Source organism: Ceratotherium simum, chromosome 6 (assembly GCF_057802395.1).
Source record: "Ceratotherium simum simum isolate JZ-2026a chromosome 6, ASM5780239v1, whole genome shotgun sequence".
In the NCBI taxonomy this organism is placed as follows: Eukaryota; Metazoa; Chordata; class Mammalia; order Perissodactyla; family Rhinocerotidae; genus Ceratotherium; species Ceratotherium simum.
The window spans coordinates 53975248-53990451 of NC_141905.1; the positions used below are offsets into that span (position 1 = coordinate 53975248).

Consider the following 15204-nt stretch of genomic DNA (forward strand, 5'->3'; position numbering starts at 1 on the left):
TATAGTAATTCAGACCACAGTTCTCTAGACACAAATGTAAATTGAGTAGTGATTAAAACTAAATAAAAGATTAGATAGCATTAAAATAACTGTTGCAGATTCCCAGCACTAAGGACAAATACTTTGTCCCATTGAAGAGACAGATCCTCAGGCTTTCACTTGACCTTTTTACTTATTTAATATAGTAATTGCTAAGTACTTATTAAGCTTGCTAACAGGTTTCCTGCAGATAAGCCATATACATATTCAAAACACAGAAGTGATACTAACCCTGCTATCCAAAAAAAGCTCAAATTGTCTCTTGCCCTCTATTTAAGAAGACAGGGGTAGATTTTGGGATTGGCTTTAGATAAATTTTCATGAGAAATTTAAAAAGGTTTTACACTTGAGTGTCCAGTGCTTTGGAAAAGTTAATTATGTAAGATAGTTCTTTCTATGGTGATAAATGAGGTATTTCTGTGACATGTTTTGATATCTACTTCCTTACTTTTATAATAAGTTAATTCCAAGTACACAGAAATCAACAAGAACAAACCATTGACAGTATATCAAAGCCTTGGAGAAAGTTAAAGAGCTTTGAGAGAGAATGTAAATAACGAAGTTGAAAACATTCAAAGCCCACGATTGCGAATAGAATTTATATTTTTTTCTTGAGCTTTTTCTTAATGTAATAAAACAGTTAAGTGATTTTCACTGCTAGAAGTTAATTGCAAAAAAAAAGAATCTTGATTTTAGTTGAAAAGGAAGATTCTTGAATTTTATAACTTTAATCCTTTTAGGTATTTATTAAGTTGATGTCTCTACTAGCTAAATGCTGACTAATCTTGGTGAGAAATTTAACTTCATAAGTTGTAAGCCTTATGTGTTATATAGCATAGCATACTTAACTATTTCCCTGCTGTCAGAGGTTGTAGAAAACAGTATTTTGAATTGCTCTTAATCAGGGCATAGTTGCAAGAAGTAATAGTAGTAATAGAGGGCTTTTAGAAGGAAACAGCATGAGAGTTTTAGTAGGAAGCCATTACATAAGGAGAGAACTACAAGACCTGACCTGTAAGTAACAGATCAGGGAGATATAAATGGAAATAATGAAAATGTACTATTCTCAGCCTATAGACTAAATTTATGTATATGTACAGTATTAGTGTACATACATACATATGCACACTTATAATAACTTTACTCTTGAACAGCTATAGATGAAATAGACTAGTTCATTGGTGCAGGGTTTATGAGCAAAGTACCATCTTGAACTGGAAGAAACAGTACTAAAAACAAATGAAAATGCACCATCTGGCAGTTTTACTACCAGATGGCAACAGAGAATTCATGTTTAGAAAATTACTTGAGTTTTTGCAGATAGAAATGGTGAAGTTCTAAGAATGCAAATGATATCTTCCCCTTTAGCCTGTATTCCACAATAGAAAGAAAAAATAGAAGATACTTTTTCCCCCCTGAGTTAAATGGGCAAAAGTTGAAATGGGAGAAGAAGAAAAGGGACTAAAATATATGGATAAGAGATTGTTTGAGTGGGAATTACATGTTATCGTGAACAGATAAAGACAGCAAAAAGGAGGTCAGATTCCTCGAAGAGAAAGAAAGGAGACGGTAGGGAAAGATGTTGGAGTCAGAAGTTTCTTGTGCAAGCCGCAATCTGGTGATGCTAAAGAGCCTCTATTTTTCTTCCATTTATGGAGTGAACAGGAATGGAAGGGGTGAGCTGATGGGAGAGGTGGAACAGCCTTGGTGCATTCATATTTACAGGATGTTTGCAGGTCAGGTAGAGATAACAGAAAATGCAACAGGCCAAGATGCTGATATATACTTGTAAAAAACGTATGCAAGGTACTATAATACAAAAAGTAAAGAGATTGAACTTTGCAGAATAAAGTCCCACCAAAGGAGCATGTTCAGATGAATATTACGTATAAGGGAGGAATTCAGAAGATGAGCAATAACATTTTAATCATTTCCTTTTCTTTAGTTCAGGAAATTTAAGGCACTGTAGGAAAGCTATCATGTTGTTTTAAATCTTTCTGCCTCTTATGGAAATGAGTGTGGTAGTTGGTAGCGTTGAGATTAAAAGCCTCTGTCAATTCTTTGGAAGCAAGAGGGGAGCAGTTGGCGAAGGCCTACTGTAGATATCTGTAAGGACTTACTCTTTACTCTCAGAGTATTGTTGAATGTTATTTGCAAGATTGTCTCTAGAAAACAATGGTAAATAGATAAGTTACTTTGATGGCTCCCTCCAACTTCGTGTGGATTTGTTTTTGTTTTAATATGTATTCTCCCTTCACTTAATATATTTCCATTACTCTTTTAAAATCCCAACCCAGGTACTCCTTCAAATGGAAATGACTCTAATAGTATCTACTGCAACCTCATTCCCACAATCTAGGACTCAGCCTAGTGAAATGACCTGTTCAGAAAGCCCTTGACGTTCTGGATGAGTATACCCCAAAACCTTGAGAATTCCCAAATTTGAGAATACTATGTCATGTAATTTCTTTCGGAAAATGCTATAAAATATAATTGAAAACTGTAGACCTTAGCAGCAGTTACTTTATCCATTACAAAAGACGGCAAAGCCACACTGAGTTGGGGAGGTTGGGACTTTGACTGCATTCAGTCTCAGAGTGATTTTCCCCACTCATGCCCTATTCACAGAGCATGCTATTCAAATGTGTGCCTGAGCAAATGAAGCCTTACTTGTACCGGACTCTCAGAGCCATTCTTAAAAGGTTGAGACCTAAATATAAACCTAAATATAAATCTTTGAGTGGCAAAGGCCTACTCGGTGCTATTTTTATATATATATCTGTTTATATGTATATATATATGGCTATGTTTATAATACATCAGCCACCTACCTACGTATATAATAAGAGGGAGTCAGTTAGCTTGGGTGACATTTCCCCATTTTACTAATGATCATGTGGAAACCACCTGTATTGTCTAATCTATTAATGATTCTGGCAACTTCTTTGCAAATTTTAAGTCATCCTGGGGTTGCAAAATAGTTCATTTTAATGATTATATAGCCCTGATATCTGAGCTGGATGCTTATCTAAAGAAATGAGAATATGCTAATATAATCTGTTGTCACATAGCTGTTGCTTTAATAACAGTTTCTTGGATGCTTTAGTTTTTCAATCTTAATTCCATGGGTTGTCTGTAGTACTCAGTCACCACAGGGAGAATTACAGCTCATCTTTAACTTTCCTTGCTTTTCTTACATTTGCCAAGGGAGGAGAGTTATAGGGCCTTGATATTTTATCACTTCCCTATTTAAACATATGCCTAATTGCCCAACTTGCTGTTATCAAGTAAATTTAAGAGTTAGGAATAATCCGTCAGCTCCCACAAACTAGCACAAACTAGCTTCCTCTTGCTACTCTCTGCAAAAGTGCACGCAGCTTTCCTCACTTTATCTAGATTTCTGATGTAATCAGTAGCTTGGAAGCAGAGGCGTTTCTTCAAAGCCTTGACCTCTTCTAGACTTTCACCGCTCTGCTTGTCCTTGCATTCTCTTTTTGCCTATTAAAGTTAGGATGAGTTTGAAGATATCATGGGACTACTGTGACAGCAACAGTGATACCTGGAGAAAGCTAAAAATCTGGGTATTACGTGTCATCTAAGGCCATGTTCAAAAGATTGTTAAAAAAAGAAAAGACCACCAAAGTTGGATGAGCCCTATGGTTGGGATAAGGATGTTTTGAGTGAAATAGAAATATGCCATATATTACAAGTGACCAGAAGTTTTCCAAGTTTGGGGAAATTTTTTTTCCAACGTTAAGATAATTGTATTCTCTTTGATGTCTGTCTGTGTTGTGTTTTTGTGTCCCAAGAGCAAGCATCTATGTTACTGTCTCGTATCCTTATGATTGGGAATTGTTAGGAGGAGAAAAGCCTAAGAGGGGAGAATGGGAACTCATAACTGACTATGGAGATTGTGGTTAACTGATGTGGTAATCAATTCTTTTGGGGCTAGAGCTACTTAGATGGTAACAGAGAGTATGAGAGGAATGTAGAAGTCTAAAAGAGGTATTTTGGAGAATGTTGGGGGTGTTAGAGTGAGTATATTTTGACAGACCTATGAATTTTTTTGGCATAATCTCAAAAATCTGTCTTCAAGATAGTGTTAAAATTATTATTAAAATTCACTAAAGGAATTCATCTTGATATTTAAGCCTTTATAACTCATCCATTCTGTATTACTGGGAACCTGAGACACTTCCGAGTTACACATTTCAGTGTTATACTGAGTGAGCATTCAGCCAGGAAATAGATTAAAACCTCTCTTACTAGATAGAGGATCTTTGTGCATTTGTGAATTCATCTTGGGGAAATTTTCATGTTTTATACTAATGTTTTAGTTATGCTTTTCTTCTGATTTAATAACATTCTTTACATTTGAGCAAGATGTAGTTTCATATAGTAAAACTTTAGATTAGTGGTTCCAATATAAAATAGCAAGAAGAGTAATAGATTTCTTAAATTAAAATGTCTACTTTTTAACTAGGCATCTTTTTTCATATTTCAATTAAGAATTTATTTCTAATTTTGTTAACTCCACATTTGATGAAAGACCTCACTCTTTCAGTCTATGTGTTTGAAAAGGCTATAAATTGTGGCTCTTTAGGAGACTAACGAATTCATCAAAATACTTTCCTTCCTCCTTTGCCTTCCCTCTGAAAAGACTATTTCACACTCTCCTAATGGAAATTTATGTAGCAAGCTGAGAGGCAGTGAGTTTGAATAATACAGTAATATTTACCTGCTTTAATTTAAATAACTTTAAAAAATTAATAACTAAAAAGCCACAGAGAATCATAATTAATAAGGTCACTTACCAATGTTAGATTTAATATTCAAATTGACCATGATTTTATTTCAGTTTTCCAGTTTTTCCTGACAAGAGTTATGTAACCTTTTAAAACAAAGCCTGTTATCAATTTAAAAAATAATAAATACAACGCATAATATTTCTGAGTCTATATATTTCTTTTTACTTAAATAAAAAAGTAGTTTATTGTGCAAAGTTGACCTTTTATGAGGATATGAGTAAAGGAAAATGGTCTCTCCTGGGATCATTAAGGAAAGTAGACCAATACAGAAAGAATGGTTGTGATTTCAAGAGCAGATTTTCATGTTAAATGTACTTGAGAGAATGAAAGCAGCATTGAAAAATGCTTTCAAATAATTACTGTTGAAATCAAACCTTTTTATTAGATCTTTGAAATAAGAGAATGGTGAGACAGAAATGAAAACTTCAAATGAAAATTTAAATGTGTCAAATTAGTTTTTAAGTATTCTACATTTCTTCTAGTATTATATTAGAGCAGATCTATCAAAACATTACTTTGAAACCAAAGCAGTTGTGAGCCATAATCTAATAAAATGTGTTGTATTTTTGTTACCATGTCATTATATGGTGTTTCAAAGGAAACAGAGTATCTTTAGCGTAATCTGTAATAGTAAATTATTTTGGAAATTTGGCTTGACATACAAACAGATGTGTTTTCTTGATTCCTTTTAAACTGAGAGTTGGTGGTTTGTGGTTTATTGTTCCTGTGATTGGCATTAAAAGCCTTATTTCACAGCTTGCAGTGAGGGACTATTGGGTAAAGAGTGGCTGTGTTCCACAAACTAAATTCAAAAAATGTCAATCAAGGTCTCGCGTAGGTTACTTAGAGAATGAGTTTTCTTACTGATTTCACCAAATGTTGCCTCATGCTGTCTTTGATTGGCATAGCCTGGCAGGGAGGATGGATGAATCTGTCACCGACTGGTTAATTGTGTTGCTGGTCTCAGTCTGACACCAGGTCTTTGACTCTTAAGTGGCTCAATACAAAACAAATTAGCAGATTGTAGTCATATTTCTCATTCTATATGCTTTGACTTTGTTGAATGCGGTCCATAAATCATATTGACTGACACACAAGTAAATGATGAAAGCTGCTTTTGAGACATGGATCTAGAAAGCAGCACTGTGAAGGTGCCATGGAAGGATGCATATGGTTGACCCTTTGAGAATTTCCTAGGAGCCAAATGTCTCTTTACCACAATTGTTCTTAGAAGAAAAGCTTTTGGGTAATGCAAAAAGGATCTAATATGTCAGCAGATTCTCTTTTACAAGTTCCTTTGAAATATAAGAAGTTTGTCTAAGGGTTTTCTCTCTTTGCAAGTTGTTTTTCAGCAAAATGTTAGAGCAGGGCAAAAAAGTAGTTACCTTTAAAAGTTTGGCAGGTATTTTTACTTATTTATTGAACTTTATATTGTTAAAGAGAAAGATAAATGTTAAAAATAGCTGCAATTAATTTTTCAGATGGGGCAGCATAAATTTCTAGGTGCTTGAAATTTATTAAATGTGCTATGTTTTCTCAGTCACTTCACTTAGTTATTTGGGCTTTGTTAAAATATTAAAAACTAGAGCATCTCAAATGAAAATAGCTAGTTTTTAAAGATGATTGTAAAAGTACTTAGACTATTTTTATTCTAGAAAATGATATATTATTAAAAACGTCAACCATAACAGCAATAATAGTGTTCAGAAAAGGGGTGTTTTGATTATACCAAAGTGTACCAAGAGCTATAGACATCAGAAATGAATTGTTGAAGATATTTTTTGGGTGTGCAAATTTCTGGAACATTAAAAATTTTCTATCTAAAAGTAAGGAGATGAAATTTAAGAATATTTGTGCACATTTTATATTAGGAAGTAGATATTTTAAAAAATACTGTATAATCTTATAGAATATAACTTTTAAAAAATTTAAAGAATCTGAACCTTTGATATTAACTTTAATTTTGAGCTATAAAAGGAAGAATTGATCTCATTTGAAGATTTATAAAATATTTTACAGATATTTTAAACTTTTATCTTTGAGAACAATAAGCCTGTATTTAATGTGCATAATAAAAATTAATATTAGGATTTTATTATTACATGTGTTATTTAAACAAAAAGCTAAATTTGTGTGTGTGTGTTTTCATTACCTGTTTCCACCAAGTTTATGGAATAGCCTGTATTTCTATACTCTTACCATCATTTTGGCTCCAGTACTATTGCTACATAGTCGTTTGAGCATCACCTAAACCCATGTTAAACTTTAAAGATCACCTTAAAATAATACCACATGTTCAGTGTGTTTGCTTATGAAATGAATATAGTAGTATTTTTTTTGGCAATTTATTAATCTGCTTTTGCAGTTAGTACGTGATAGTGGCAACATAAGTAGGACATGCAGCTGATTTGATGGAGAAGTACATTAAACTAAAATGCACTAGTTCCGTTAGGTCAGAATGACATTTCCATTAAGTATTTTTCAAGCCTATTACATTGTAATTAAATTACATGCCATTGATTTCTCCCTTTGCTACTTTTTTCCCCCTCCCATTCATATTGATATTATTCTGCTTGGGAAATAGAGCTGCATGTCTCCTAGACTAATTCCTCTTGGGTTTGGGGGATTTGGAAGCATGCTGGGTTTTGCATTGTTTGTTACATTCCTTTTTGGCAGTTCATCAGTATCTGTCAAATATATTGTTTGCATGGGCTTTTATCTCTAAAGTTTTTGATTGAGAAATTGACATTCCATTTCAGATAGGCAGTTTTTCACTGTGCATGGTGTCTAAATGCTAAAGACTCATTCATAAAAGTTGCTAGTTTCTAGTCTGACTTTAAATGTGTAATTTAACGAACAAATCTTCTAGTAAACATCTTGAAAATATATTTATGTTCTTTCTTATTTTTCTAACAGATTAACTCTCTGTAAACATTTTTGTACCAATATATTGCAGCATTTATATTTGGGAGCTTTTTCATGATTTCACTTTATTCACCTTTGTGATAAGTAGGAAAAAACATAATTATTAAATATCGCCAGGTAAATATTTGTTAATGCAAATGAGGCAAAATATGGCATATCTTCCAAAAGTCATTATTTCTAATCATATTCATAGATCTTTGAATCCTATCATGGGAGTCAATGCATCACCAAACCACATAATTGTGGGTTAAAAATAGCCATACTAGGAGCAGTATTACACTGGAAAACTTGACCTAAAAAGAGTCTTTATAATATTTTATCTTAAACTTCTAGTTGAAATATCATATTGTAATTCAGCTATGTAATCTAGAGGCTAACCATTTAAAATGATCATTTTTATCATTTTTTAGAAAATATAGCCTTAATTAAGCCTATGAGTGAAAATTCATGTAGAGTTTTAGGAGCTTATTATAGTAGAAAATATTTTATAATGATACATATAGTGAAAGAAGACCACAAGTATTTGTAGTTTACTTAACTCCATATTTCTAAATTATCAGATGGTTTTAAAACTTAATTTCTAAAACTAAATGTAGATCTGTAGATGATTTTGAAATCATATTAGTAGGCAAGCCTTTTTTTTTCCCCTCGCTAATTGAAGCTATGCTACAAGCTAACGTTCTGATTATAAGTAAGGACTTATGACTCAAAATATATTTTGAATTTTAGGTACAGTTTAAATAATAATAAATTACACTGTTTATTAACTTCCTCTATTCTGGCTTGGTTAATTATATAAAGGAAAGCTTTTAAAAGAGTGTTATATGAATAAAATGTTCTATCAATATGACAGTTACTTTGTGTCATAAATGTCATATTTTAATGTACATTTTTAAAAATACTTGAGACATTTCAAGAGATCTGAAATAATAATTAATGGTTTTTTTACTTGTATTTTAATTTTCCTGTGTGCAATTAGCACCTTAATGATACTTATATCCTGAGAAGGATAAGTGAACAAGAATATTAATTTTAATTCGTATGCTAAAAGGCATAGCCACTCAGAACACAGAAACAGAAAGGCCAATAATCACTATCGTACCCAAAATAAAAGCAACAAAAAGAATGCCAGGCATATAATTTTTCTGATACTTTATGATGTATTTCTAAGTTTGTTTATTTGCTGTTTATTTTTTGGTTTGAATATTTGTTTTAAACAGGGGAAAGTTGCCCAGACTGCTTGCATGTCAGCCTGCCAGCATCTGTCAACATCCTTAATGCAGATGCTACTGGATAGTGAGTTAAAACAGATAAGCATGGGAGCCGTCCAGCAGTTTAACTTAGATGTCATACAGTGTGAATGTAAGTACCTTATTGGTTAAATCTCATGCATTTCTAGGAATCTGTATTTAAATTATATGGAAAAAAATAGTATGTAGTAGGATAGTTCAGAAAGGAGGGAAGAAGCCTGATTCAGCTAAACTTTTGGCAGCCTTAGAAGCAGCTTCCTTCCAGGAAGAGAAAAATATCTTAGCTTTACATTCAGGGCCTCTGGAGAGGCACTGAAGTGGCAGTCAGACTGGGATAATTAAAAAGATGCTTCATTATTCCCTTTATTTCTTCTTCTGGTCATTCTTGCCAGAACTCTCCTAATATTTGTCATAAATGGACGAAATCATTCTAAGTTTGTCATTCTTACTTTCCTTATAAATAACTTTTTAGATACTTGCTAGAAAGATAATCTTAGGACCCTGCATTCCAAATGAAGCTTCTTTTATATTCTGAATTTTTGGTTCTCTTCCCAAAGAACTTCTCAAGCCTTTACCTTTGCCAGTGTTTTTCACTTTATTTTCTTTAGTTAATGAGTTAAGCAGATTCCATAATCTTGTGTTGACATTAGCCAGCCAGCTTCAAAATTTGATGTGCTCTTTGGTTATTAGCCTTGTTATATGTGCTTCTGGATGTGGGTTTTATCACCCTTAAGTTATAACTCTTTAAATATGGGACATGAATATATGGAGCAATTTTTAAGCAGTGCTTTCAAATGAATGGTACACTGATTAAATGATGAAAATTCATCATTTTGCAGTTGACAATTCAGTCAGGCACCACTGTTGATAAATTGAAAATCGGTGGGGCACAAGAAGGATTATAAAATATTTGTCTGAGGCAAATTTTGCAATAATATATTCTGTGCTAAAGACATTAAAAAATTAAATGTCAGCAGCTTGCAACTGAAGCAGAAGTGACAGATTTTTTTTTCAACAAATATCAAATATTTGTCTGGCTGCTGTGTATAAGGCATTCTGCTAGGAGAAGCATAATATTAAAAATAATTTTGTAGGCTCTTTGATCAGGATCAATTGTTTATTACATGAAAAAATAAATCCATAGTTTTTTGAAACCTACCTATTTCCTTCAGAAAAAGGGAAAGGCTTATCTATAAAGCCAAAAGATGGTTTTTCCCTAGGGAAGAGAAAAATTTATTTTCTTTTCCTAGAAAGCATTTCTAATTTTCTCTAATTAGAAAACCTTTATTATATTTCTTTCTCAAATTAAAACTATCATTTACAAAATGATATTTATTTTGTATTTACAAAAATATTTACCAAAAAACACTTTTTTACAAATTTCTAAGCTCAAATTGTTATTCCATTCTACAAATACTGATTTCTTAAAGTTTTTTAAAAGTCATCTTATGAAGTCATTGTGTCTTATGAGATCGTTGCATATGGTGTTGCTTATATAAACATCTTACATAAATATTGCTTGAGTCATTTTGTATTGTTACATCTTTACTGTGGGTTCAGAATAGGTGGTTGAACCCTTTATTGGCATTTGGTTGTGTCTTCTCAATTAGATTTTTTGTTCAAAAATGGAAATTACCATTTGGTTAGGCAACTTCAGGTATCTAGATCTTCTCTCTGTTCTCTTACTTCTTCATGAAGGGCTAGCCTCACTATACTTAGAGAAAGGCACATAAAACCTGAAATTTTTGCCTCTCTATCGTGCCATAAGATGGTTTCTACCTTTAGTTACTTCTTTGGGTAGAGTTACTAAAGGTTCCTGTTAAAATGCTCATGTTTTCTTAAAGGGCTAATCTCTTGGAAGAGACCAAGAGAGATCCTAAGTATGAAATATAACTCAGTTAAGGAAGTCTAGGGTCAAGTGCAAGGGGGGTAAACCCTAGCCTGTTGGGCACCAAGGTTCTGGCACTATAGATATGGAAAGGGAGAGACTAGAACTCAAAGGCAAACCACAGAAGATGACTCAGCTTCCTTTCAGATTATGTGTAAGGGTGGCTCTGCTCCTTAGTACTTACTGTGTCTTACTTAATCTATTTAATTAATACAATATCATGCATTCAGTACTCGCTGAACAAATATAAATTGACATTACATTTTTCATGTTTATGCCACTCTCTTTCTGGTGCAAAAGAATTATCTACCCCCCAACTCATGACTTTTAGTGATTGATACATAAATAATTTAAAAATGAAACTTAGCTGTCTCTAATGAATATGTTAAGAGAATTTTAAGTTTTCATCCTATTTTAAGTAGTGTTTGTGTTTTTTTAAATCTGAATGAAAGCAATTTTTTGAAATACAAAGTTTATTTTCAGTATTAATGCAGCATGTTTTATTCTACATAGTGGGACAGGGAAAGGAGAAGAAAGAGACAGGAAGAGGAATTTGTCTAGGTGAGAGGAAGGCTAGAATGCATGGTAAATTTGTGAAGAGAAGGGATCTGGATACCATAGGAAGCAACTGGGATATGGAGAAGATGGGCAAGAAGTTGAGATGCAGATCTTAGAAGCTAAAAGATCGTTGAGTTTCACCACCCACTTGATAATATACACACACACACTCCTCTACCTTGAAATCATCTCTGAAATAACCCTGCGAGGTAGTTGTCCAGCTATTCCTTGAACATCCAATTTGGGGGATTAACTACTCTTCAGAAAATGCATTTCAATACAATACATCACTCTATCAATTTTTTACATTGAGTTGAAATCGCTCTCTCTAAACTTCTCTTTATGGACCTAGTTCTACTTGAGGGCTAGAGTCACCGCTAGTCCATATTGTGCCTTTGTGCAAATTAGAAAAGTTAGCTCCACAAAAAGGAAAAAGTCCTCCAGAGTTGTCACCTTTATATGAATTAGAAAAAGTTAACTCTTTTTCCAGCTGAACTCAACTCCCAGCAAGGCACATGCTTATCAACTGAAATATGAGTTAGATAGCAGCCCTCCCCTTCCCCGCTCCTCTCCTAGCTGGGCACCCGTGTGTAGTAAGCTGTCTGACAGCTATATGTGGCAGTTCTGCTTAGGGTCATACAGAAAAAACCACATCCTCATTCACAAGCCAATTATATGAAAACTCTTCTTATATCCATGTGAATTTTCTGAAGGCCAGACATCAGCAGTTCCTGTTACTGTTCTCAGGTGATATGATTTTATATCACCTTTGAACAAACTGGTTTGACTACGTTGTGTTTAATGTCTAATACCCAAAGTTGAATACAGAGATACTCAGGTGTGGGAGAACCAGTATAATATGTAGTTGGACTATCAAATACACTGTTCCATATTCTATACTTTATTAGTAAAGACTAAACTGTTATTAGCTTTTTTGGTTGCCAGAGTATACTCTCAAATAATTGAAGCTGTAGTATTCTAAAATCTGTATGTTTCTCTCTTTTTTGTGATTGTTAAGCTCTGTTTTTCTTATCCTATACTTGTATGATTAGTTCTTGTTTTAGGATTTTAAAATTATCCCTATTAAATTTTAAGATTTGTCCCACAGCTAGCCTATTGAGATCTTTTTATATCAAAATTTAATATCATCTGCAGATTTGTGATCATGCTTTTTACATATTTAGCAAGGTTATTAGCAAAATGTTGAACAAAACCTGGTATCTATATCCTGAGATACAGTACATCAGGAATCCTCCAAATGTGGGCCCCAGATAAGCAGCAACAGTATCACCTGAGAACTTGTTAGAAATGTGGATTCTTGGGCTCCACCTGCTGAATTGGGAACTCTGGGCACGAGACCCAGCAATTTCTCTTTGAATAGGCCTTCCAGGTGATTCTGATGCATGATAAAGTTAGAGAACCACAACATTACATGGATCGATCCCTTCATATTGAGTTAGACCCATTATTCAGAATCTTGTGGGTATCTTACAAGTTTTTCCAGCCAGTTACTAATACCCTAATTGAATCTAACTCATAATTTTGCTCAGTGTTATGAGCAACTTTGTCAGATGCCTTGCTGGTATATAGGGATAATAGTGACTATTGAATTTTCCTCATCTACCAGTCTAATTACCCTTTCAAAGAAGAAAGTGATACTACCCTAATTCTTCATAAACCTATATTGATTCATAGTAATTACTTTCTCTTCAAGAGATTCAGAAACCATACTTAAAAGTCTGTGACTGTTCTTGGAATTAACATAAAATTCTCCTAGTCTGTTTTGCGCTAGCAAGAGATCCACAGTCCAAGGAAATCAGGTAGCAGGGATCAGGAGCTAGATACCACGAATCACCAAAGATCCTGGGCAACTCAAGAAAGGCTTAAGTCAAAGAATTTAAACAGTAGGGGGTGAGCATGAAATATGAGCATCAAGAATGGCCTTTATTCTGAGTTAGATTTTCCTTTGATTTGATCAGAAAGTTTCTTTTTCCATCCTCATTACTTTATAAAAACAGTATACATATGTTTCCTAGGCCTCGGAAAGTCAGTCCACAGGTAGAAACAAATACCACATCTAGCTGAGGTTGGGGAGGTGGAAAGTTAGAAATAATTCAGCTCCTCTTATCATTCAGCCGTGTGTTTTTAGTTTTTGTTTGTTTTGTTTTATTTTTCTGGTGGTGAAAGAATTAGCACTGATCCATCTGTTTGCTCACTTGTTTTTTTAAACTGTGTGTTGGTGCCCTTTTTCCCTGGTATTCCTTGTGACACACATAGCTTGTGAATTCCACTGGCTTGAGCTAAAATTTCAGTCTGTAACTGAATATTTTCCATGTAAAGTCAACTGATTTGTAGGAAGATTCATTTATTCAAATGTTTAATGGGAACCTATTATCTGTTATACACTGGGAAATCAAAGATGAATCAGGCTTCCAAGATCTCACAGACTGGTTGGGGAAGAGACAGACGTGTAAATAACTGTAATAGAACATAAATTCTGTATCGAAGTATATAGTACTTGTAGAAAGGGAGGAATTAATTCTACGTGGAGTTGAGATGATTGACTATAATGGAAGTGAAACTTGAGCTGGATCTTAAGGAGGAAGTAAGATATCATCAAAAGCAAGGAAGGGCATTCTGAGCTGAAAGAATGGCATAGGCAAAAGCACTGTGATGAGAATGCTTAGGAAATCTTCAAACAGTCTTGTGTGGCTAGACTACAAGATGCAAGATGAAAGTATGGAAAGATATGGCTGAAAAAAGTTAGACTCCTGAATGCTTGGACTTTATTTAATAAATTTTTTAATCAGGACCACTACATGGTGAAATCTATGTTATGGAAAGTTAACTCTGTGTCATGAGGAAGTAGAACTGAAATGAGAGAGATATTGCAAGTAGGAAAACCTGTTGAAAGGGACTATTGAACTTTTCATGCGAAGGATAAAGGGAACTTGACTTTGGTCAGTGAGAATGAAGAGAAGACAGATTCCAGACATTTTGGAGGAGGGAATACAGAAAATTAGTGAATGAGTAAATGTGATATGATTAAGATGGTTAGAACCCAAGAATCCTATGGAAGAGACCTGAGAATGCATCCCATGGTTGGGGTAGGGTTGGTGTGAAGAGGGAGAAAAGGAGAGAGGAAAGGGAAAGAGAGAAGAGATTTAACTATCAAGGATAGGTAGTTATTATAATTGTAGGCACCCTGCAGAATGCTGTGCTCATAGCATATTTGTTGAATAAATGAACAAAGTAACAAATTAAGAAGTCTCTGTCATCTACATTTGTCTCTTCCAGAGTTCTTCTACCGTTGCTGTCAAAAAGTTAAGGCCAACCAATACTGCTATACTCCAGACCATTTAGCTTCTTGATATGGATGTAACTGATCATTTATAAAAATTCTTCACGTATTTGACTGTGTTTAAGTGACCCTTTAATTTTATCTGTTCTGAGCTAAACAGTCATATTTTTTTTTTAATGTTTTCTTAGGGGATTATTTTCACTTCCCTTTTGGTCTTCTTTTTTTTAATCTTTTTCTGCTGTTCTTTTTTAACCCATACTAGGTCAAACTTGATAAAATGCCTGAGTTCAGGAATATAAAATCATATGAACTTATATGGAACTGTTTTTTTAAGTGCATCAAATCAATCTTAAGATGGTCTGAGCACTGGTGAGGAAGTTGAGACCATGGTTCTAGTCCTGAGCACTGCCTGTGTTTTGTGCAGGTGGCTTTGGA

At 33.8% G+C, this 15204-nt stretch overlaps 1 protein-coding gene across 4 annotated transcripts in view; it reads left to right on the plus strand.

The window, feature by feature from the left end:
- EXOC6 (exocyst complex component 6) overlaps positions 1-15204 on the plus strand; it is a 187139-nt gene that overhangs the window by 134782 nt on the left and 37153 nt on the right. For 2 of the 4 annotated variants that reach the window (XM_004427834.3, XM_087432277.1), the window contains exon 19: positions 8993-9134. The exons of the other annotated variants lie outside the window; for them this stretch is intronic. In XM_004427834.3, coding sequence (XP_004427891.1) covers positions 8993-9134 — 142 coding nt within the window. The remainder of the gene's footprint in view (positions 1-8992; positions 9135-15204) is intronic. 4 annotated transcript variants of the gene reach the window in all.